Raw genomic sequence first — 26,032 nt, forward strand, 5'->3', positions numbered from 1 at the left:
AGTCGCAGTGTCAACCAAATTAATGAGAAGCTTTTAAAATGATTCATCCATTCTTTCTACATGCCTCCCCATTTTCCTTTTCATTCTATACCCTTCTCCTCAGCCGTCCCCGCACCCTGTGACAGGTAGTCTTCCATGTCTGTTTGCTGACTCAGCGCTATGTCCACCCTCTGGCAGTCCAATAATTGTTTTAAGAGTTGATATCGGACACTGGCAGGCAGCGGGGTGACTTGCAGCAGGAGAGTGAGTTGGAGGGAGGGGTAGCCATCAGGAAGACGGGGGACTGTCCAACCGTCAATCAGAGAACAGCGGCAGGTCATCTTTTCATCCTTTTGTTTGCTCGCAGGCAGTGTTCTCGTCTGTGAAGACGAAATTCAATCTTCATCCTTTCACTCACTTTTTTTTCCTCCCCCCATCCACATTACCTTGCTCTTTCCCCAAATCTATTCTCTGCCTCTATCCTCCTCTAACCTGCTCTTCCATTTTTCTCACTCTTCTTCTGTCTCTCTTTCTTCTCCTTTCTCACCACCAAGTCAGTCACATCAGCAACACACACAAAAGACTCTCCTCCATTTTGTTGGCCTCGGGCATAGTTGTTTGAGCGAACATTGTGTGAATCTCTTTCTCCTTTAAATATGTAATTACGTCAGCGTTTGTGCCAAATGCAGTCTCATTCCCTCGTCTTCCCCCCCATTTCCCCTCTGTCAGGGAAAGGAATAAGGTTTACATTGGCACCTTTTGACTGGCAGGTGCAGTTATACCTTGTGATCAATGCTAGAGTCTGATAAATGAGTTAGAAGGTCATCTTCAACATGAAAAGATAATAAGAGGTTTGTGAAAGCCCTTTCTTTAAAGACCAGTTGTATGGTTTCTTTGGGGAATGTGTTTCCTCCTTCTTTTCCAAACAGCAAGTGTGTGGAAACCCTTAAATCATCATCAGCACACTCAAAATTGTGAAAGCTTGATTGGTTTGGCAGTCAAATAGAGTATTTCTCGCCTAGTTGGAACAGGCCAGTTTTAAACTATTCAAAGGTGGCTCTTTATTATTATTTCTCTCACATGCTCTGCCTATCTCACTAAACACACTCACCTTAGAGTTCTCTCTCTTTCTTTCAGCGTTTTATAAACTGAGTCCCGCACAATCAAGCCTGAGCCCCAGAGGACGCCATCCGGGGATTTGGAAGGTTCGAAAGCTTCTGGCACAAATGTTCATCCTGAGAACTTTCCAGGGACACATCAGTGCCAGGATGCCATACGTCAGGGGGCACAGAGGAGCATTGTGAACCAGCGCCCACATTTAGGGGCCTGCTGAGAGGGGCCACAGAGGAAAACACTGAATGTCATTGTTAAAAAGAAGCAATGATCTGCTCTGTGTCCTCCAATATGATGTCATGGCAGACAGTAGTCCAGCTGTGGCCAAGCATGCATGACTGTTGAAAAAGGCCGTTAGTCTCAGCATTGTGTGTGAATGTTTATTGAAGTATTCTAGCATGCAAACTATATTTGATGTAAATCGCACTTTGCACTTATGTTTTTATTTACATTTACATCACGTCCTCGATTTTTGATGCTGGTGGTCTGAACATAGTAGTGGTGTGCTCTCTACTCTGCAGAGCATGACTCACTGGCGAGTAAGTACTTGTTTGCCACTGATGAAGCACAGATGTAGCTGGGAAATGAGCATGTCATGGGTTATGCCAAGACATGACAACCTGAGACAAGCCTCCCATTGTGTTTGACTCACTTTTTCTATTCTGTGAACAAAAGATTTTAACCGGATTAGGGCAATGGCCTTTCATGAATAAGGAATCTTCTGTTAACCTAAGGGTAAAAAAATGTAACACTTAATTCTGTTGTTCAGTAAACCTCTTGCTACTAACCAAACATGATAAACATGACATGAGGTGCAAAATGTTTTCTCCTCGCCTCTACGACATGGCATTTAGTTGATAGATAGTCGCTCGTTGACAGCTGGTATTTTAGGGATCGCCATGCACACACGGTAAAAGCAATTTCATTGGCAAGCTAGAAGTGCACCTCATCTTTGGTGTCAAGATTCACAATGTTTTCCCTGCTTACATTACAAGCACCTGTTACTCTTTTTGCGACAGTTGGTGGAGGTCAAATCATACATCATTATGCACAGATAAGCTGACCAGCCATAATAACCACCAGAATTTCAGTCCAAAAACTTAAAAACAGACATCACTTAACTGTGGCAGTTTATCTGTGCTAGCATATATTAATATTTGAATTGCTGCACTGTATATTCACCATTGCAACTCCTTGACAAGAACACATTCCTATTACTTGCTGCTCTGTACTCACAGTTCATTACCAAAATCTCTCTTTTGGGCATAAATCCAACAGTAAGCTCAAGGAAGGCCAATTTCTAAGATAAAAGCTACAGTCCACAAAAGGATCACCTTTCCAAGCTTGCAGACTGAATTTACCTCTCCCGCTGATAACTGGAGAGGACCCACCCCAATGTCAGCCCTCAGGACACATTTTAACAATTCAGATAGCAGAATTAAAATATTACCTCACTCAAGAAAAGACCAAAAAAAAATGTATGTACTGTAAATACCTCAGCAGCAAGCAGTCTAGTTGTTGTCCCATGATGACAATTCTAAAAATGTTTTCAAGTAAACAGTCTAATAAAAAGATTTGAGCCTCTGGTATTTATGCTGAGCACACAGTTGACATTGGTGAAAGTCTGCAAAGGTTTAGTATTTGGGGACATGGATATGTTTTAAATTTTTATTTTTCAGTATTTCAAAGAAAAATGGGCGAATGAAAACCAAAAACAAAAAAACAAAAACTTGACAATATGATTAAAAATGAATCAAATAAGACACATGAGCTGTCTGTGCAGGAGGAAAAGGTCCCCATGCCACCAGCAGAGGTGTAACACATTGCCATCACATCTGAAAACTGGATATTATGTGGTATTGCTGATTGAACATGAGATCATGTTTCTGTGACTCAATGACTCATTTGTTCACTCACATTCTTTCTGTTGTACATTAATGTCAAGTGCAAGACATCTTTTTTTAGATGTGTTGTTACTTTCTGTAATTTAATCCCATATGAGATGGGCCTCTCTGGTATAAAACGAGAAAGAAAATAATCCAGTCATTCATATAAAAGGAGAGGATAACCACATGCAGGTGTGCCTTGTTGCCTGCCTCTCACCACCTCCGTTGCTGAAGCTAAGCTATATGTTCAAAACCAATGAGAAACGTAATATATCTATACTGCCTGAAATTTTCTCCCATGTGTAACCAATGAATGAAAAGACTACTGATGTATGATTCATTCCAATTTGCTTCAGGAATACAAGTCTAAGCTTAATTGCTTCCACACACTGAAGTGTGTAGTGAGAATTCAAAGTCATCATATTAGCTGAGCTGGATGTTTGATTCTGAACAACGTTATTACCGTCATCCCCTGACACCCTATTTCTGCAGCACTGAGCAAAAGTGGACCGTGAACGCCGCAGGAAACTGCTGGTTGCACATCAGCGCCCTATGACTACTGGTGTAAGACAGTTACCCTGGTCACAGAGTGTGTGTAAGAGGCTGATAAGGGTAATGTTTGGATCAAACAGGAGAGGCAGGGGTGGGGCATGGTGAGGGAATATATGCCAAGGCAGATTGTGCTCCACTGGTTCATCTCATCTCCACTACTATGTGTTTTCGGTCTCACTTCATGCCTGCCTGTCCATCTAATATCATACTTCAGTGTAGAGCTGCAACTAAAGATTAGTTTTATTATCAATTCATTATTTTTTTGATTAATTGATTAGTCATTTGGTCTATAAAATATCAGAAGATGGTGAAAAATGTCCATTACTGTTTCCTAAATATCAATGTGACATCCTCTGATGTCTTCTTTTTTCCCGACCAACTCTCCATAACCCAAAGATGTTCAGTTTACTATCATAGACAACTAAATAAACCAGAAAATATTAACATTTGAGAAGCTGTAATCAGAGATTTTTATGTTTTTTTACTCAAAACAATAAACTGATTATCAAAATAATTGGCAATTAATTTTCTGTCGATTGACTAATCGACTAATTGTTGCAGCTCTACTTCAGTGTGTGGGGAAAATATTTTTGCTAGGAGTCACTTCATTGACACCTGGAAAATATGTTTTAATAAGGCTACCTAACAATCAGTGTGCAGAACACACGCACATCTTTCATGTCCAGGTGCTGAGTCCATAAAAGTTTGGGGAATTTTCTAAAAGCAATAAATATATTTTTAGAAGTTGGCCTTTTACAGTTTTGCGAGTCCTTGGAAGGCAGATATTAAGGCTACATAAAAAAAAAAATTATTACTTTTCCTTATTGGTCTTCTAAAATATTTTTAACAACCTGCTTCATATTTTTATAGTTCTGGCAATCTTCAGATAGAATATTTTATTCGATAGTTTCATTGCTGGGATCTGGGGACGCACTGGACAGGCAAAGAAGAGAGATCATCTGAGTGTAAGAAATCACTGGGTGATCACAATTAAAGCTGTTTGATTTCTAATACACACAAGCCCAAAGAGTCAGAATTGAATAGTTTGTTTCAGATAACCCAGCGATTTACTCTTCTTTTTTCTGTCCATTTGCTTTTAGTAATCTAGTCTAAGGTAGAACCTGGGTTTATAAAGACAGACATGAGGGAGCACTCTTGTGGGATCATTGATTAAATGACTTATTGATGGAAAGCCGCTGCCCCAAAGCTCGGTATTGATTCTGTGTTTCTAGGGAATAGGGGAGAGGGCCATAAAGAGATTTTGTAACTCATAATGCCCTTACAGAGGTCAAGAGAAGACTGTGAATAATGTGGTATCACCATCTGCGAAGGGCTATATTGAGTCATAATGTCAGAATTTAGTAATGCATTTACACACACACCTTGTTACCTTTTGTATCCTTATAAGAAAACTTTTACCATATTCACTCCTTAAATTTGGACCCAGAATCCTATCTGCAGCCCCTCAGAGAAGCAGGGACCAGCAAAATTCTATCAATTCAGAGAAAAAAAAAAGTCTTCATCCTAAAGGTCTAAATTACAATAATGCTGGAAGTGTGAGAGCACACACACACACACACACTTGTAAGTGCACACTCTATTTTTCAAAGCTCAACTCAGATTCACCTTACCACCATCATGGGAGGTGGTATTCTTCTTAGCCTCTATCCTCTCTGTCTATTTTCATGAGGGAGTTTTCAAAATATGTTTTTCTCCTACTCGCTGAAAGAGAGAGAGAGAGCAGGGCGAGACAAAGAGAGATTAGTCCAGATATCCCTGTGGCAGCAGACAGTAATGAGTTGGTACTTTGTGTGATATATATGATGATGCATTCTGGATGTATTAATTAGAGAGTCCATTCGACAGAATGTGAAATAAAGGCTGCAATATAACAATTTAGAAATGGATGGCCGTAGCTCTGAGACAGGCATTGACAGTTTACATTATGTGGGGGAAAGTAGAAATAGGAACTTTAGGAAGAGTATGCATGTATGTATGTAATCAGATCACAAACAACTGTACTGGTTTATAGTTTACCCTGATAGTGCCTGATCATTGATTAACATATGCTGTATGATTAAAGAATCACTAGGCAAAAGCTACGGGCCTGTTATTGAACAAGTGGGCTGGGATGCATGCTGGGATAGATTCCAACCCCGTGACCCTGAATAGGAATTAAATACAGGTAGGGAAGCAGGTCATTTCTAACTATTTCTTAGAGCAAGAAGTTGGCTTAATGATGAATACCAGAACCTGGCTTAATGATGAGAAATTGTGCCTCAAGGGCAAAAGAGGTATGCTGAGTTTCATGAAATTTTAGAAAGCCCTTATTGACAAATATGCTTATAAATAAATTCATAAATCTAAGCATACTTCAGTGGTTTTTTTTATAAGAATAAGGGTGTATATGTACTTTCATGTTACCAATTTGGACCATTTCTGTCAAGTTTTCATTTCATACTCATGTAATTATGAGTGCAAGCTAAGTTTTTATTATATCTGTCTCAAGCAAAAACAATGGCAGTTTAGCCTAATTGGCTAATATATAATAATAATAACCTATTTTGATAGGCATTAGAGAAGGTTGCACATACTGTATATAACATAGTTTTCCTTCAGATTCAAGCACTGATTGTGTGCTGTGGGTACATATTTATATTCTTGGGAGAATACTGTAAGATCTTGATCTTGCAATGTTTTGGATGACAAGATTTTTGGAAAAAACACTCTTTATCTCTGTCCTTCATATGCGCCCTCCCTGCACAAATTGTACTTTTTTTCCCTCTTCCCTCACCTGTATCTCACTGTTCATTGCCTCTGATCTGTCTTGACGGCTGTCCTTCCCCTACCATGCCCTACATACAGACACGCACACATAAAACAAACATTAAAGGGGAATTGCAGCACTATATGGGGGCTATCTCACTCAGTAGGATTACTAATACACCCATTACTCTTGACTTAAGTCCATGTTCCCAATTTGAAGGGGTTAGTCAGCAAAATTTAGTCATCTTACTTCTTGAGACATGAGTTCAAGAATCCACAAACAACCTTGCAAAACAGCATGTTGATTCTGTTTTATGATTCACAGCTATGACAGGCTGGGGGTGTTGTGGAAAAGTCAAGAGCAGAATGATGCAGAAGGCAAATGAGGAGCTGGGAGACAGAATAAAATATCAACAGATAAAGGGGGGGAGAGAGTAAGAGAGAGAGAGCTAACTCACTCCAAGAAGTGTTCCTTTGACAGCGCTGTTAAAGGACATTCTATCTTGAGACGAACAGCTGACCTCAAGCCAATAAAACAATGTTAAAACTGAGGCATTAGGTAAGTGTTTTCTGTCTGCTCTGCTTGTCTGCCAAAGCTCCCCTCGTTACTCTTGGCTAGCATTTCTGAGAGCTTGATGTTCTTTGTGTTGCCAGCTTCCATGCACAGGCTTTTCTCAGCTGTAGAAACACAATTTTGGTAAACAAATTTAGCTCCTATTGCATGTCACATTTTCTCTGCAATTCCCGGGTAGAGAAGGAAAAAGTCAATGTTCCTATCAGTAGCCACATATTGTATTTATATTGGGTGCTTCTTTAATGAACTGCAAGTCAATGAGCCTTTTAATTGTTTCCAATTTAATGCAGTGTTCAAGATGATGCTGCCTTTCTCTGTTCAGCAGAGTTTAATGCAGTGGAAGATTTTAAAATAAGTCAGGTGAAAGTTTAGCATCACACTGACCATTTAGTGTGGTACAACAGCTGACAATGGTTGGATGTGATCTTGCTGTGATGTGTGAGGTAAAACAATGTGTGCTCTGGATTCCAACTACAACTCTAATCACAACCATGACATCTGTTACAATTAAATGTCCTCTGGAAACAGTTTTAGTCATTACATTAGTATGGCTTAAGCAAGTCTCATGCCAAGGCAAATTTGATTTTGCCAGTGACATATGTTTTCATTGAGTCATCCTTTCTGTTTACAGTCTTATAATAAATCTTGTCTTTTGGCAATCTTTCCATAAGAGCAAACCTCTTCAAAACAGCTCATAAACTTTGGCAAAAGCAGCGCCATCATCCATATCGAGTGGATGCTCAAGGCTTCCTTGGACCGCGGTTTATGGTTATTTATGGCGTGCCACTCAAATCAGAGTAACAGTCAACAATTATTTGCCAAATACTGCTGGTATGAAGCCCAGCTCAATAGCCTCTTTAGATCTCTCTACAGAGAACAGCTTGTTTTTCCTCATCTCTTTGTCTCTCTCTCCAGACCTCTAATCCTGTTCCATTGTCCCTCAGTGCTGGTTTATGGAGGGTAAGGACGTGAACAGAAGGAGAAAGCATTATCAACATCATAATTAGAAATTTCCGTTAGTGCCAGTGTTAAAATACACATTTTGTTTACTCTTCCAGCAGAAGCATTCCTAAATTTTCCTGTATATAGATAATAAATACATCTTCATTCGGTTCCAAACTGTCACCTCTTTGTTGTAATTTCTCATAAATTTATGCAGAACCAATAACGTGCACTTGTTTTAACATCACTTAAATGCTCATTGGAAAAATAAGATTACATTGTGTGATATGAGCATGTATTGCTTTTGTTCACTTTCCCAAACCCTAAGGAAACCATCTCATCCCCAGAACCCAGTTATTGCCATTGTTATTTTTACATCTGAGGCTTTTGCATCCCATGATTATATTTATTTTAAATCTTATATTTTTAATTTAGAGATAAACCACTGTTTATGTCAAACATAAACAGAAGACTGATTTGGAAAAACCTAACAGGTCATCTGACAACACCTAATTTTTGAAGGCATGTCAATCAGAGCTTTTTTTTTTTTTAATTCTTTTGGGAAAAGTCTCAAATCAGATTAAGTATCACTTCAAGTCCAGTCAAGTCCAAATCAAGTCTCATAAGCAAATTACTGTTCACAACACCAATATCTCAGGTCTCTGAATACTGCTCATGCTCCTAAATTACTTAGTTCTTAGTGGGACATTTGCATTCAAAGCTGTTTAAACTGTGCAATGAGTGAGACCAGGTTCCCTCAGTAGGTTGGGCTACAAATTTGTGCTATAAAAAGAAACAACAGGAGTAGGCAGCTTTGCACACTTGATATCCAACACTTTAGCAGATATGACCAGCTGAAGTCAGAATAAAATGGTTTAGGTAAAACCATGTGCATACATGTGTCCAACAACACAACAAAAGGCAAGGTTGCAGGTGCACTGTATGACTTTTCAGTGCAATAAATTTACAATCACATGTAAAGCATATTTGCACTTGGAATCTCAAAGTCTATAGCTTGGAAAAATTCTGCAGGTCTGATGTAAATATGGCAAGTAACCGTGGTAGACCATAACAATTTTCTAGTAGAGAAGAATCCAAAACCTTTGTTTAAATTTTGGCAAGGTATATACACTGTGAAATGTTTAATCTTGTATTGTGCTCTCCTCTTTTAATGCAGTAATAAAACTCTGGAAAATATTTTTGCTCTGTTTATTTATTTATTGTATTTTGAATTGGTTCAATAAAGACAAAGGAAAAAGGTAGTACATATTTAAAAAAGCATACACATCTACTTACATGCACACTGGACATAATATTTTTGATAATGTCTTAACTGTTTTCAAACAATGAGAAGATTATGGAGGTTATTTCTATTTAAGAGAAAATTATTATCAGAGGCGACCATAGACTGTATATAAAGAGGCAACACGAAGGCACGAGACACTTATCGAGCTGCTGATTGGCCTGTTATTATGTGGCATTCATGTCCCGTCAGAATAATCGGAAAAATGAATTCAAGCTTGGGAAAATTCACGCGCACGCCCCCTCAAATCGGAGCAATAATTTGCGAAGTGAAAATTTTGGTACACGACTTGCGGAAAGTTGATATCAGAAACGTGGGGGACAAAAGTAAATGTTTGGTTGATGGCAAGAAACTTTTTACTCATTCAGTCAGGTAAAGCAATATTTTAGTAGGTTTAGGGAATGTAATGGTGCAGCAACAAGACTGGGACAAAATACATCTTCTTTTTAGCGTCCACATTGTTTCCACATTACGGCTTAAGAGCTCATGAACACACCGAAGTCGAAAGAACGACTTCCCGACTCCGGAAATGGGACCATCCGAGGAGCACTTGAATGCAGCATTACCCTGCATAAGTCACTTTGCGCAGTTGTGGGGTAAGTTCAGCAAATAGTGACACACTTACAGCCTTATGCCTCTGCAATTCAAAACAAGTAGCTAATAACACAAGATTTATTTTAACGTTACAACTGTGCGAATCCTTTATTTCCTCATACGTCAGGTTTTGAGTTGTACTCTTTGTTGTTGTCAAGCGAGTTTTCTCTCTTCAACCTCTGCGTGTCTCTGCCGTTCACACATACACACACACCTATATCCATGACACACATACAGAAGACTACAAGCAGGAAGTGGTGAAAAAAAACAGGCAGCAGCAGATGAAAATAAGGAAGTAAACGTTGTCGGGTTGGAGCTGGATCCCCCTCTTCTACTGTAAAGTGAAAGTGGATCAGTCGACAGCTCAGTAATTTATTTTAAAGCACAACGGCTGTGCTAAGGAAGTTAGCAGTCAAGCTAACACCTCTACTGACTCCATAGTGTCTTAAAAACAAGCCCTAGACAGAAAAACAAAAACAAAACAGAGGGGCGAGAGGAAGACAAAGACGAGTAAGTACACACTGCAGTGAGCTGCTAACTGTCAAGCCCCACAGGATGAGGAAGAAAATGCCTGTGTGTGTATGTTTGTGTGAGTCAGATACAGGGAAATAGCAGAGCAGGGGTGTTGAAAGAGGGGATGAGGGGGAGTTTTCTCTGCATTACAGCACTTTTTTTCTAACCGGTTGTTTGTGTGTCAGCAGTGGGTAAAGAGTACACAAACAGAGCTCTGTGCACAGGCATGCAGCGGGTCTCTCCAGTCTTTCGGCTTCACTCCCGCAGAGTGGACTGAAAGGAGGGCGAGAGGGTAAAAAGATATTGTGTATCAGGGGGAGGTGAGAGAACATGCTGAGGGTACGGGCGCACACACCCAGCACTTTGTGCTTTTGAGTCATTAAACAAAGCGAGTGTGTTTGTACACAAAGACAGTTCAGTGTTCAGTTCCTGTTTTCTCGCCTCTGTTTTAGAGTGATGCGTTTTTGTGTGATAGTGTTGCTCCGGATGTTGTTTACTGTGGACTTTGGCGCCCTCCCTACATCATCTGTTATGGGAATATTATATCAGAGGGGATTAGTCCTGAGAATCTTGGACTTTCCCCCGTGCAAATATGAGAACCTTTCACAGAAGGTCACAGCTATTAATAACCTGTCCTCTACTCTGTGTGTCCCCTAAAAGACTTCTCCTCTGATCCCCAGAATTACTTTCAGCAGCCACCATGGACCACAAAGGGGAAACCCAGGAAGGAGGCATGGGGCTGAAACGGGAGGAGCTGCCGCAGATGGATGGATCGTGTGATGCATGTGAGCCCGATGAAGCCCAACCAGCCACGCAAGTGTGCCACACCTGCAGCTTCGCCTTCTGCCCCCTCCATGCTGACAAACACGCCAGCAGCACACATCACCCACTAACCCCTTACAACCACGAGGGGACACAAGCAAATGATCTTGGCTCAAACGGAGACCCCAGAGTTGCAGGTGGAGCCGAGGATGAGGATGGGGCGGAGAGGGGAGCTGAGATGGGTGTGAATCAGGCGATAGCAGCACTGAGAGGAGTGGCGATGGCTGGCGCGGATGAGAGTGGTGATGCTGAGGAAGGAGAGGGAGCCAAGAATGGTATGCCGCTGGACGCTGAGTTGGGTGAGGGAGCAGAGGGTGCAGAGGCAGGGCAGGAGGCCATGGCTGCTGGAGAGGCCGGGAAAAGGGACACTGTGACTGTGGAGAGACTGCGTTGCAAGGAGCATGGGCAGGAAGGCTCCCTCTACTGTAAACCAGACGAGAAGATTATCTGCGTAGTGTGTGCTGTACAGGGTGAGCACCGTGAGCACGAGATTATCACCCTACACGAGGCCTACGTCTGGCAGAAGGTGAATCGCACACTAAGAACATGACAGGCTTATAGTATACAACAGAATGCCACTGTGTGGTTCACTGTTTTTCCTATACTGTATATACATACATACTCTATCATATCTACAGCTGGGTAATGTATAACATAATGTATTCAGAGCGTTGCCTATCTGATTTGCATTTCTAATTCAGTATTAAGTAGTATGCCAATAGCTGTAGGCCCTCTAGTCTTTAAGTCAACTCACTAGGGCTCTGTAAGCGCTCTGTGTAATATTTTAAACATAACAATGTCTAATGATTAGCCATATGACATCATTAACAGATTGATTCAAATATACAGCAATGCAAATAATTTCTATGAAAACTGTGAAAAGGAAATCAAACATCATGAATATATTCCTGTGTCCATTCGGCTTTTGGCACCAGTTATGGCTTCATCCTTTCTTCATTCCCCTGACGGCTTTTTGCTTCAGCCGATTTTAGTAGGTCCAGTGAGTCACCAGTCGTTCAGTGCAGTATTACAGTTGGTCCAGTAAGCTGAGCTAATGTTGTGCCGGATTTTGAGAATAACTCGAAATCAGTTCAACGGGATCAGTTCTGCAGAGCATAGTGTTTGTGATGATTATAGTCCCATTTACAGTCAGATGTTTTCAGCACACTGAACACATTCAGACTGTGCTATTGTGCAGATGACCAAGTAACAGGGATGTGACACTGATCACAAACCTGGGATTTAGTTTTGGATAAATATTCTGAAGAGTCAGGGGTTTTGTTTGTGAAGAGGAAGAGTTTCATTCAAAAATCGTACAACAAAGCCAATGCATTTGTCTACAGTAGTAATGACCCTCATCGTGTGCTGACTGTAGTTTGTAGAAACACAGCGTTGTCCTTTGCCCTGTGGCTATACAGCTGAAAAACAAAAGTAGACCACATGGGGCTATGCACCGCGGCACACTTCACTGGCTTACTCTTACATCAGGGCAACATATGGATTGACGAGAAACAAAGGGGGTCACACACATATACACAGCCCAGGGCCACATTATTTACTCTAAACCGTGTCTAGTTTTTATCCTGCTTCCTGTGCCAGCTCATTCATGTGAATGAATCCTTTCTCTGGGAGTAGCGATATGATTCCCCCTTGCATGTAGCAGTTGTTGTGATATCAACTTGTTACACTTTAACTCGATGGATTGGGTGGATTCAAAGGTCTGGACCAGGCAAATGTAGATTGTCAGGCTTAATGTGTCAAACTGTGGCCTGTTCACAGTGTACCTTGGTCAACATATTCTTAAAGTATCATAAAAAATATTTTGAAGTTATTCATACTGAGATGTTGGTTCGATCAAAGATATTGTAATATTTATGTCCATCAATGTGCCCATCCCTTCACTGTATAGGCTTACAAACTAATCAGTAAAGCATAAGGAAGTGTGGTGTACTTCAATCTTGGTGTAAGTGTTACATTTTATGTGTTGGCATACTCTCTGTTTACCGTTTGTTTGTCTGCTCCACTTGTAGAACAGGCAGGGTTATGACCTGCTGGGCTGTACACAACAGATGGCTGAGAAGATCAAGACCAAGTGGACCAACCCTGAGGTGAGTCCAATCTCCTGCATACAGAACACCGAGTCGAAGGCGAAAGTGAGTCATGGGGGCAATTTTAGAAAATCTCTTAAAAAAGATTTGCTCTTGTACTGTTCTCATTTAGTAATGAGCTTCAGCCAACTCTTATCAAATGAAATGAGAATTTCTCTGCGGCAATAAAAGGTGGATTTGACCTCCTTGCGGTAATGACAGCGTACTGTGTTCATATTGCATTGCTATTCATTATATGGTTGTATTCAACTTGCTGATGACCTTTTACTGAGATATATCTCAGTGCAGCCATGATAGACAAAGCTGAAGAAGTACAGTGAATATAATGGCTGCAAAGAACACATAAAACATAAATATGGGAAGCTGCTATCGCTGTGCACTTGCTCCGTAGTTCATGAACAGTTAGAATTATACAATATTAGTTGCTTTAGGGTTTGTTACTATGGATTCTAGGTTTGTGTGCAGCTAAGGGAAATATTGGTTGAATTTGAGTCATATCTGTGTACATAATTAGGCCAAGCAATCTCAAGTCAGCCTGAGAAATTAACATTGCAGCCCTGCAGAATCCAATTCTGTATTTTAAATCAGTTCTATATTTCAGTTGCCCCAGTCAAGGACTTTCCTAACTACCAAGTCCTGTAGGGATTGCTTATAATCTAATTTAAAGACAATATTATCTGCCATAGTTTTGATATAATTTGAAAAGGCAAAACATGAATTTTTCTCAAATGGCTAGGTTATGCCTATAGTATTATTGCATTTTGTTAGTTGTGTAGGTTTTTGGTAAGGTTTTACCAAAAAACATTGGCTGATCCTGGTTTCAAGCCATATAGAGCAAAAAAAAAAGCTATTACTCATTTCTAATTCAGTAGGTAAAGCAGTAAGCACTGCAGCAGTATAGACACTGCAGCGGTGGAGACATAAGAGTCTAGAATGAGATAAAGAGGGATTAAAAGGAGATTATGTCATAAAGGCATTGGGTAGTAAACATGAGAGCCAACTATTTCAATCCATATATTCATCATGCCGCCCCATTCACAGATGACAGATCTCGCCTATTTCTGCAGATGTAATTCTACTTGAAGCTTAGGAGTGACGGCATCATTGTGTGATTACTGAGTCATGTCATTTTCAGGCTCCAGTTGATGTCACTTTTTTGACTCAGCACTTCTGCACTCAGTCAGAGGTTGTATTTTCAAAGTGACTGTGATTTAGGCATTGTCATATATAAAATAGAAAGCAATACTGAGCACTTAATTTCCTCTAGTGGCTTTAGTTTTTAAACCCTTGTTGACAAAAAATCCTTGTATTCAGTCTAGGATTTAGAGGGTAGATTTGGTGTACTATACACAGTGTTAAATTGTTTTTAATATTTCTCGTACCTTCCATATAAATAAGTGAGAAGATATTAAAAACACCTTTTGATTTAATGCAGTCTGATATGACACTAATACAGATTACACCCTTAACAATGACCATAGATAGGAATCAACACTAACATTCACAACATTAGCGTTTATTACAAGACTGCTGTATATTTATTTCACTCTGTAAATCCTCTCACACATCCCTTTATACTCATATCAGCGCGGTTGACCTCAGTTTTGTACTGATGGCAGTTGAGCCGTAGCATCTGATTAGTGGTGCCCTGTTCAAAATCAGACTCCATGGTAGTTAAGGTTCTTTCAGACAGCAAGTACTTGCCGCAGCAGCCTCTATTGTTTCCGATGTAAATGTAACGGCAGCAGCAAGGAGAGAGAGAGTGCGACTGCCGCTCCTCTAAATGCGCCCGCCGATTTGCCGCCACCGTCTGAGGCGATGTTAGTTCAATGTTTTCAGCTTGTCATCATGACTCACCGTGTGACCATGGCAACCACGGAAATTATAGCAAGGAAAACGATACAGGACCTAATACTACTGGTGTCTGAGTTTCCTGAATTATACACCTCTTCACGAGCAACAGACATATCAGTAAAAATGAAATGGTCTTGGAGTAACGTCAGCTTCAAAGTTTGATTTTCTGGTCTGGGCCAAAAGGCAACATTCGCTGTATGACTTTAGTCAGCAGAAGTTGCTATATTAATCGTGTCATATTGATAACCATTTCCTCTTTTTTAAGGTACAACGTGCTATACTTAGCTATGTGATGAGATTGCAGAAGTGAGATAGTATCAACCTGTAGTGTATGGCCCGCCCGTTCAAAATACCGACATTGCCCAGTGGCAGGTGCTGTAGAAACCACTCACTATCTCAAAGCACCTTTACTGAGTTACATTGATTTGTTTGTGCCACTCAGATTGTCCCAGTCACTCATAGGAAATGAGGTTGTGAAAGAAGGGTCACAATCTGAAATGATGATCACAACCTTATTTCAGACCTTTTGGTTAACCTTCATCACAGTGCTCATTGCATCCTGTAACCTTTCTCTTGATATCAACCTAAACAAAAGCTGGTGAAGTTGAATTTTCATGACAAGCCAACCTTGAAAACAGTGGCTGTATTTCCATTACAGATGCCACAGTAGGGGCATGTTCTGCCAGTGAAAATAAAACCTGACCACCGACTGTTACGTGTTGCACAGTGAGAGATGTAACAGTAAGCGGCAGGAGCACGGATGTACAGCTACAGTTGGTCTCAGCTATTATTTACCATTGACAGCAACTGCACCTGCTCTCTCAGCCACCCCTGCAGCCTCAAATCCGCCTTATACTCTGCCTATATATCTGTGTCTGAACCCATTGGAGAGCCGTGGCACACAGGAGCATTGCTCAATACCTGCAGAGGTATGACCTAAGCACAGTGGCATAATGTAGAAGGTTAATTTGACTGGCCTGTGAGAGGCAACACTTTTGCTGGCAGCCGGCACCCCAGCCAAGTTCATGTCTATTATCATACTGAAATATCAACGCTGCCCCAAGGACTTTCTACACATTAAGTCTTCTGCTGTTCCACAGTAGAGGCGTGGTGTGCTCGGTGAAAACCACTTACCTGTTCACTCACAGGGCACTGTGTTAGAGACCATTACAGTATGCGGATTTGTCAGCGTGTCCTCTCTGCTCTCTCAAATGTCAGTGTTTCTTATTATGCATGACAGGCAACCATCAGAGTGACTGCTGCTGGTGAGGAAAGTTGTGTGTATGTGTGTGTGTGTGTGTGTGTGTGTGTGTGTGAGAGAGAGAGAGAGAGAGACAGAGGCAAAGAGTGAAAAAGATAGACAGAAGTTGGAGGAGGTTAAATTGTATGGTATTGACATCCTAAAAGACTTGAGAGACGAAGAGATGTGAGAGGCTGTCAGTGTGGAGGTGAGGGGTGGGTGTAAAAATTTTAACCCTTAGCTGGTGTTTGCTTATTAAATCTACAGTAGCTTGCATAATTATGTACTTTGCCCCAGGTGTGGGGATTTTAATCTCTCAAAGCTCATATCTCCATCCCCCACAGGGGAATGGAACATAATGCAAAAAACAGTGATGAGTCTGCATACATATTAATGAGGGACCAGAGGCATAACGTAACACGGGGGGCCTGGATGGCTGTCTGTCATTCAGCAAATCAGCTAGTGTTACCTATCGTCAGAGGGAGTATGGAAATGACATGTGAATCATGTTGTGGCTTCAGACCAGGACATAAGGTAGTCAGCATATTTACCGGGCTCTCATGTTTTATTTACTCACTTTCCGCTGCGCAGGGTGTCGTCTCGAGGCACACGCAGACGCTCTCTGCAGCGACAGAGAGAGAGGAGTCCGATATCTGGAAGCAGCAGCACGGCAACATCAGCCCAGTCACAAATGTATGTGTGTGTGCTGTGCAGTGGCTACATCCATTTTCCCTGCCTCATAAAATCTACAAGAGCAGCAGACACATTAAAGCTGTCTTAGGGAGCCGAGGCTGAGGAACAGACGGGGAGAGGAATGAAAAGACGTGGCTTCTGTTGTTAGGTTTATTCATCCTCTACCTCATCCCTTTTCCTCTTCTTCCTCTCCTACCCCCTTCTCGCATTGCTCTTTAAGTCTGTCATTCCCTTTCTATCTCTGCTCACAGATATTTAATTGAATTACTCGGTATCATTCCCCAGAAAGTTGCTTGGCTGACATTGCCTTACTTAGAACCAATAAAAAGGTGCTGGATATTGAAACTCTGTTATTATAAAACCAAAGGCCCTCTGTCTCATTTTGCCGTTCCCTCTTTTAACTTCCTGTACTTCTCCATTTTATATTACTCTATATGACTTTTGAAGAGCTGGTGTTTTTCCAGATTAACTTTCTATGTATTTCTGTGTTGTGTTTGAGACTAAATTGGAGAATCTAATTTCTGTAAGAGATAAAATAGAGCATGAGCTAGAGAGAGTATTCACTTGGAACAGGGCCACTATTGCCAAGGGCAAGGACAGTTCAAATCCATTTACTCTTAATGTTCTATTAATGCTTTTTAGGCCTTTTTAAAAAAACATCACACAAAACAGTCCTCTGCATAAGCAGCAGGTGGGGCTCTGATTTGATTGTGAGAGCACTGAAGAAAGTTAACCACTTGAACTCTTTGAACTCCCAATATTCCCCTTAAGAAGCATCAATGTTTTCCTTTTTCTCTCTTCTGTATCTGTATTTTTTTAATCATTTTAATGAAGCTACAGGACACTCGAATTGAGGGAAATATTCAAATTAAAAAAGCCGTCATTTTCCTGCAACATTACATCAACTAGTAAGTCCTAGATGTCATATTCTTCAGTAATTCAGAATAACACGTTTGGTATTTGCTCTGGCAGTTCATTAGAAATTAAGATGCATTTTCCCACAAAATACACGGGTAATAATGGACCTACTGAAGTGTCTGTGCAGTTAGAGGTTAAGATTAAAGCTAAGACTACTTTGATATTTTGTTGTGAGGCATTTTCTGTTTACTTCAGTTTTTTCCACTGTAGTGTGTCCTGATGTCTCAGCAAAGTAAGGCAACACATTGTTTTTGTAGTTTTTTTTTTCTACACTGATCACTGATCTATTTTCACTCCCAAGGGCTTTGGTTCTTGTTCTGCGTTTTTTTTCATTAGCACTAATGAGTAGCACAACCTCTTTTTGTAGCCACTCACAAAGAACAGTAGTGTGTGAAGTTAATTCTATTTGAGTGTCTTGCTATATTGTAATCATGTGAGGTGTTAGTGGAATGTTTAAGAAGTTTTCCATTTTTAGCAAACCACAGATCCCAGCTCTCTGTGTCTAAAGAGACATTTTCAGTCACAAGCAGCCTTTTTTTCCCTTGGAATTTCAACTTTCAGTTCACCTTTCACAACTCCCATTAATTGCACATAAAGTAATACTATCAAGGTGAACTTCAAGTTGACCACTTAGGCATGACTGAGTCTGTACTGACAAAGGCCTTTTTAGTCTTTCATTTGCTTTTATTACCATCACACCTTAATTTCTCAGATAAGAAACATTCTAATACAACGCATGTTAGAAACATGACTTATGATTTTAGCTCACCTAATCTTCTTACCTAATGTCTTAACTTTGCTTGAAAAATAAATTAGCTTTCTTAATCTGCTAGCCCTGATGTCCTACCTCTGCCTGTACTCTCTCTCACCCCCCGTCCTTACTCCAAGTCTGCCCTTGTAAGCAGTGTACCGCTGTCTCTCCTGAGGGTTCATTTCGTGGCCTCAGCTTGCAGCAATGCAAATGAAGATTAGCACGCATGAATGCTTCTTCTTCGCTAGCAGGACAAATTCTCAGAGAAACTCTGTCACTGAGTAAAAGGTCTAAGGGCAGAGGGCTCCGGCTCAACAAACACAAAGGGCACTGATCTGGGTTCATGGCTCCCATCTGCCACTGAGGCCAAGGGGACTCGATGAGAGGGCAGGGGGCTTTATGGAGGTCCTGGAGATTGGAAGATGTGGTGAAGGAATGTGTCAGATTGATGACAGATAAGATAGACGATAAGTTTTATGTTACAATGCTGTCCGCCCCATTCATATCGTAGCTTCTCTCTTGGGTAGCAAGTTCTTTATGATTTATTCTAACTGCTTTCTTTTGATGTGCATTTACATTCTCTGAAACTTGTTGTGACCACAAAAGAACAAAATATGCAGATCCAGATTTTCTTTTAATTATTTAATTAATATGTACTGAATGACTTAGTTGTAAATTTGATCTCATACCACATTAAGTCAGCAAACTGACTGAAATGTAAGTACAAAGCAATATCTATGTGATGTTTGCTAACATTTGCTAATGTTAGAAAACTTGGTTTCAAAATTACTTTTTGTTATGTATAAATTCAACTTTTCATTAGTAAGAGGAAGATTATATAATTTCTTACTTCAATGGCTACAGTATATAGACTTGCTTTAACTAATTGATAGACTAGCCATCTAAAAGAAATGGATAAAATGTAACATTTCTTCAGTATTCATGATGATAGATGAATACTAATGCTATGCCTGACCCGGATTTAGCTAATGAAGAAATTACTTCTACTGTCAGCTGAATGATTTCATGAATATTATTTGACAAACAGATATATTCAATTTGGTTAATGTATATGCATTCACAAACTGCAGGTTTGGAAAGGAAATCAAGAAAACCAAGGATAGGAAAGCTTGCCAGTCAGAACAGAGTGGGCTCATAGGAGCTAAGACTACCTGTTAGAGACAGAGGCTGAACTGAGGGGCTTCATAAACAGCCAGTATAAGATAAATAAGGAGTTTTTTGAACTGTGAATCATGCAAAGCTACTCTAGTGAAGTCCCAGAATAAAAATATAGAGCTGGAAATGAGCATAATAGGTCCCCTTTAAATGCTCACTGCTCGTGTTAAAAATGATCATTCTTCTGGAAGATTTAATCAGCATATATATTGCAATTTTGTAGGATTTATTGTGTTTGAGCGGTTCCTCCTATTGCACTGTGTGATAAAATAGAATAACGTCATTCCATAAAAAGTGTCTATGGACAGGGAATAAAACATGTTGCTTGTGCAACACAGCTGTAATCTATTGTTTCTTAACCAACAGATATGTATTTAGGGCATTGATTCTGGTGAAGCAAAATGAGAAAACGACTCTTTGTGTTCCAATTAAATGTGAACACTGTGTCTGATTCAGAATGAATGATGTGCATGGTTTTCTCTGCTCATACAAAGAAAGTAAATTAAAAATGTTACTTTTTGAGTTTGGTTTAATGGGCAATTTGGAGAATCTGATTGCTTGTGCAGAAATGGCAAATACATGATAGAACTTTGGACCCCTAGGGGCTATGGCTCTGCCAACCTCAGTAAAGACTGATGATTCCTTGCTTCAGTGGAGAGAGCAAGACTGAGGGGAAACAAGATAAAATAGATAGAAAGGAAAAGAATTAAGTTCTGCTCAAGGGGAGAGGAGAGACCAAGCAGCTGATGTACGTAGATTGAAGCAATTATAACAGTCAGGAGCAGAGATCATGACAAGGGACTTTGGGGTGTTTTACCTTCTGACAGCAGCTGTGTTGGAGGTGGGGCCATCTCAGCGGGATGGATTGTAGGGAGGCATCTTGTTTATTGAGATGTTTTAACGTAATGAGTCATAGCTAAAGAGATCCTCTGTGGGGAAACAGGGAAACGGATTAAAAAGGTATCTCATTGAGCAGTTCAGTTGCCTTGAAAGTCAAACAGATGGCTTGCTTTGGTAGAAGAAACCTCTGAGGTCTATATCTACAGATGGGATGCGTGGAGTGTGCCTCCAGGGGATCTTCTTCATGCTATCAATCAGCTACTGCATGATAAAGACCAGTGGGTTTAGCAAATTAATATTCACATGTCACAGTAAAAGACTGAGGTCTCTGTCTGGCCTCTATACTGTGGTCATTTCATATGTATTTATTTCTGTCTATATGTTTCATTTTGTTCTTTCTATTCCATGTTTATTTCCAACATATTCTTAGATGTACATTATCTTTGTGGTTTAAGATAACAATTAGGAGACAATGCAGGCTTCAAATGACCAAGATTTTTATTCCATGTCTGTACAATGGCAAAACATATCTGTGAACAATTTAATAATTTATTATTAATGAGGGCTGCATGTCTCTTTGTTATTGTTTGTAGTGTATTAAACCAACATGTTGAAGGATGCATAGTCAGTTGAGTGTCGTAGGGAATTAAAGCAGCTTTTGGGATGTTCAATTCGTGGTTCTTCTGTAATTTTATTGTTATCTAATCTCTATTTTTACTTACTTACTTTGTACTCACTTACATTTTTGTGTTCAATGTCTGTCTCTACTTCTCTATTTTAAGAGTTCATCTTAGTGATTCATATCTACACTAAAGTAGATCATTCAGGTTAATTTGGAATGACGGCTCAGTATCTCTTTCCATCTTGGTAATTATTTGACTTCCTCCACTGAAATTTTCTCATCCATTAACTCTCCCTCTCTCCCTCTCTGTCTTTCTTACATCATCTACCTATCTTAGATGTCTACAGAGGAGTTGGAGGCCTACGTGAATGACCAGTTCGATGAGCTCCGCAGATTGGTGCGTCTGGAGGAGAGGAGGACCCTTCACCTGGTGGATCTCAAAGAAGCATTTCTGACAGCGTCAGCTGCTGAGAAAATTGCAGAGATCACTGTCCAAACTGAGCGCCTGCAAGAAGAGATGGCCAACATTACACACCAGCTTTGTCTGTTGGAGCAGGTTGAGGCACAGGCGGTTGGTCCTGCAGTGGCAGCAGAGGTCCTCGTAGCTGGACCAGCCCACAGAGTGCCGGTGAGAAGAACCTTCCCTCCTTCCTCATTATCCTTATTATGCTTCTTAGACTGCTTACACAATCAACACTGTATGTCTTAGTCACTGCAGGAGAAAGGTTGTAATGTCACAGAATCCCACTATGACTGACATTCAGCATGCTGGAATTTATATAGTGTTTGTTTTAAGCTTTGAGGTTTTAGCCACACAATTTCAGCTCAACAGCCTCACACTGTTTGCTTTACATATAGTCTCAAACACTTTTTAAGTCTGACGTAGTTAAGGTGTCAACCTTGCTCAAATATGACCTTCTGTATCTAATCTAATTTCTCTGAGGACGAAGTGAATGGGATATTTCCATCCCAGTTACAGCCTGTGCAAGGCTATGTAAACGTTCACATTTTTACCTGTGTGCATTTTTCTGACCAATTATACTGGATCCACTGCATTCTGAGGTTGAAGTTGGTTTAAAACTGGGCTGCAAGTCACTTAACTTAAATACCAGTCTTAGCTTGTGAACCAGAGATAGTCACAGAAATGAATGAAAAACACATTTATTTTCCTCCTCAGTTAAAATTGCTTCAAATCCAGAGGCCCTTATTTGTGAAGCTGACACACAAGTCTGTTGACAGCACTTTGAAAGAAGTGATTTATTCATTTAAACTTTGAACACAGTGGTCGACTGCCAATACTAAGGCCAGCCTTGTAAAAACAGGTGCTGTTGCTCTTGTCAATAAACAATTACAAACAATTGGCCAGCCAGCACAAAGACAATGACTACGGCACCTGCTGCATAGTCATTACGGTAAAATGACTATAGTAAACAGGTGCCACTGTGCACAGCTATGTTCCAAATGAATGGAGAGACCATACGTTATGTTTGTGTAGAGAAATGGAATTTTTCCTCTCATACAGACAGCTGTGTCAGTATGATAGAGGTAGTAACATATAACTAAATCCTGAGTGTTGGCTGATGTGGCATGAGTGTAACTATGGATACGTCTCAAATCTCTTATTTTATGGCTCCTCGCTCCTCGCCTGAACTGGAAGTTGTTCCTGATGCGCCATTTTGACGAGCGTCCCAAGTCTCTTATTTTGCTCGGAGGAGCGAGGAAACATGAGAGCAGACTTTACAGAAGTCATTTACCGGCTGACACGCCCCCTTATTGGATATCAGTTATTGATTGGACGCTGCAGCTGATCAGACTGATCTGATACATCACTGCAGTTTCATACCGAAGTGGAGACAGATTACAGATTAAATTTAAGTGTATCGCTCCCAAGTTTTATGTTTATTTATATATTCATCATATAGTTAAAAATCTGTTGATTGTCAGTCTGATCAACAAAAGAACCATAAACAATGTTCTTCATTTATTAGAAAGTTTTATTTTTCTGTTTCTTGCTGACAGACAGACTCTTCCTGACTCTAACTTTATTCATACTAACAGTTAAACACATTTATATTTTACATAATTTATCGTCATTTCCATTCAGTCACATGTGAAGCTGAAAATTCCTGAGTGTCGAGTTTGATATGAGTTACATCATTTCCATTTGCCCTGAAACATTTAACCAAATACATATTTTCCAGTGTTCAGAAGACACCCTGATCATATTCTGGGTAATTGAATGATGAATTCACTATCAGGGTTATCAAAAAATAAATGATCAATAAATAGTATAAACGCATTCTGCGAGTAGAAATGGTTTCTACAGCTGTTAAAGCCGACTGACATCTGACGTCATCAGAAACGGACGTCGCTTCACATGACGCTTCAGAGGAGAGGACGTCTCATGTCTCTTAAAACAAATTTCCTCGTTTCCTCTATCCTCGCTTGGTTTCCTTGCGTCTCTCCTTGCATCCACGGTGGGAGGAACTAAGACGCAAGGAAAAGACACAAGTGAGGGAAACTTGGATGCAATTTAAGAGACTCGGGATGCACCCTATGTTTGTCCTCTGGCTACACAGCAGATGGGTACCCTGTTCCTTTTCATTCTACTTACCAGCCCCTCGGTCACAGTTAGTTTCCCATGCCAAAGTACTGTTCACACCAGAGCATGTGTGCAGTTACAGTCTACAATTTATACACAACATACATGTACATTAACACAACCAAGCCACGTCAACACTTCACCCTCACCCTCTCTCTTCTCTTCACTTCATCTCTCATTTAAAAAATGTAAGAGGAGGCTTCTACTGCTCTTAGGCCCCAAATTAAAATATCCCTTTGGTCTACTTGTCACTTTACTGAAGTCACCACAGCCAGGCAAGGACTCTTGAGTGTTCCCTGGTGATGTTGCGCAGGGCTGTGAAGGCTGCAGTAATGGTGGTATCTGATGTGCTTTTTTGTTTATTTTATTCTGATGGCTTTTTTTAGCTGAGAAATCAATCCATGGTGGGCCAAGTTCATTAAGAGCCTAATTGAATGCTGATGGTTGCCCTGTTTGTTCTCATGTGTTAGTAATGTGCAGTGTTATTTGGAGATGTACAGTCACAGGAGAGGGTTGTGTGGGTGTGGAGTGGCAACAATTCACTTATCCAAGCAAATGTGTATCTTATGTTGGTATACACAACAAAGTGAGTCGAACCGAGTTGTATGTGTGAACGGTGAGATTTGAAGTGAATGAATCCACGGTCACCATAACAGTTGTTGGGAGGAAGAGTAGCATCAAGTAACTCACCAACACTTGCAGTAATTTGTTTTGTTTTGTATGTTGCACCTCATAGGTCCAGAGAAGAGCTGAATCACACATTAATTCTCTTACCAGCTCACTGCTCTATCACTTTTAGTCTCTTTGCCTCTTAGTGGCTGTATCTGTCTACAGATGGCACATTGAACTACGATCATCCAGCTGCCTCTTTATTGCAGTTCTGCTGAACTGTATAGAGTATTCTGTGTCTATGACACCACGGCTGGAACTAACAGTTGTGTTTGTAATCAATGAATGTACCAGTAATTGTTTAGATTAATTACTTAATTGTTTAAAATGTCAAAAATGACAAATATGTATGAAATTGCCAGAGCCTACAGTGATGCTTTGTCTTGCCAACAGCTAAAAAACACTTAAGCGTTTATTATCGATGTATGAAAAGAAGCAAAGCCACCAAGACTCATATTTGAGGAGACTTATCGATTAATCTGTTGTTTGAGCACTATAGCCAACTACCAACAATAGCTGCTGCAGTGTTAAGAGTAGTCTGTAGTTATAGGAAATGTACTGTGATGTGATGAATTAGTGTTTGGGATATAAAAGCCATGAATGAAATCATGATATAAGCTGATTTAACACTGGAATAAACACAAATAGAGTATGCTGAATCAGAGCCATTTCCACCTTCAGCTCTGTTTGAATGAAAATGCATATTTACAGATCAAGTTAAACTTTATTATAATCCCAGAGGGCAATTGTTTCGCGGGCCAAGAGCAACACAGCAATAGGCAGCACAAAAAAGAATACAGAAGTTTAAAAAAAGACATAATCAAACACACATCGCAGTGGGTTATAGTCTAGGGTAAATTGCATTACAGTAAAGCATTACTACAGCAAAATGCGTGTACCTATCTATTCAACAAGCTAATAGCTGATGGAACAAATGAGTGCTCATGTCTGTTTGTTTTAATCCTCAGTACCTTGAAACGGGTACCCGAGGGGAGAGTCTGGAACTCTGAGTGTAGTGGGTTGACCCTGTTTACTGTTCTGGCATTTATTTCTCTTCCTGTAAAGCAAAATCTAATCCTGTTTGCCAGAGAGCTGCAGTTATAGCCTCCAGCACTTTTGGAAGTAAATCCCTCATTCCAACTTTTTTAAAAGAGAGACTAGCAGCTTTGGAGCCAAGTCAGAAAAGTGATTGCTGCTTTGTAAGCATAGCAAGCTCACATACTGCAGCCATGTAACAGCAAGCCTGTGGAATGGAACGACTGTAAAATAAAATATTTCTCATCCATAGAAAAAAAAAAAATCATAATTGAGGTCAGTCTTCCCGCTTGCGGTCAAACAAACAAATTACGACTGGTTCTGTTGATAATCTCCCTTCTTTCTTTTTAATGCAGCCACAGGTAGACACACATACACACACAAACAAAGGAGGTTAGGAAGGAATAAAAAGGCATCCTGAAAATTGACCAATCAGTGGGAGCCAGAGGGAGAATATATTAAAAGATTTTGTCTCAGTTC

At 40.2% G+C, this 26,032-nt stretch overlaps 1 protein-coding gene across 4 annotated transcripts in view; it reads left to right on the forward strand.

Annotated features, from left to right (window-relative positions):
* Window positions 1–9,606: 9,606 nt before the first annotated feature.
* The window catches only part of trim44 (tripartite motif containing 44), a 48,157-nt gene continuing 31,731 nt past the window's right edge, over window positions 9,607–26,032 (forward strand). The window contains exons 1-4 of one of the 4 annotated variants that reach the window (XM_042412441.1): window positions 9,607–9,711; window positions 10,903–11,570; window positions 13,075–13,152; window positions 21,584–21,874. In XM_042412441.1, the coding sequence (XP_042268375.1) occupies window positions 9,645–9,711; window positions 10,903–11,570; window positions 13,075–13,152; window positions 21,584–21,874 (1,104 nt within the window). In that variant the 5' untranslated portion in view covers window positions 9,607–9,644. The other 3 variants (XM_042412443.1, XM_042412444.1, XM_042412442.1) reach the window with 3 other exon arrangements.

This window comes from Thunnus maccoyii, chromosome 5, assembly GCF_910596095.1.
Source record: "Thunnus maccoyii chromosome 5, fThuMac1.1, whole genome shotgun sequence".
Lineage (NCBI taxonomy): Eukaryota > Metazoa > Chordata > Actinopteri > Scombriformes > Scombridae > Thunnus > Thunnus maccoyii.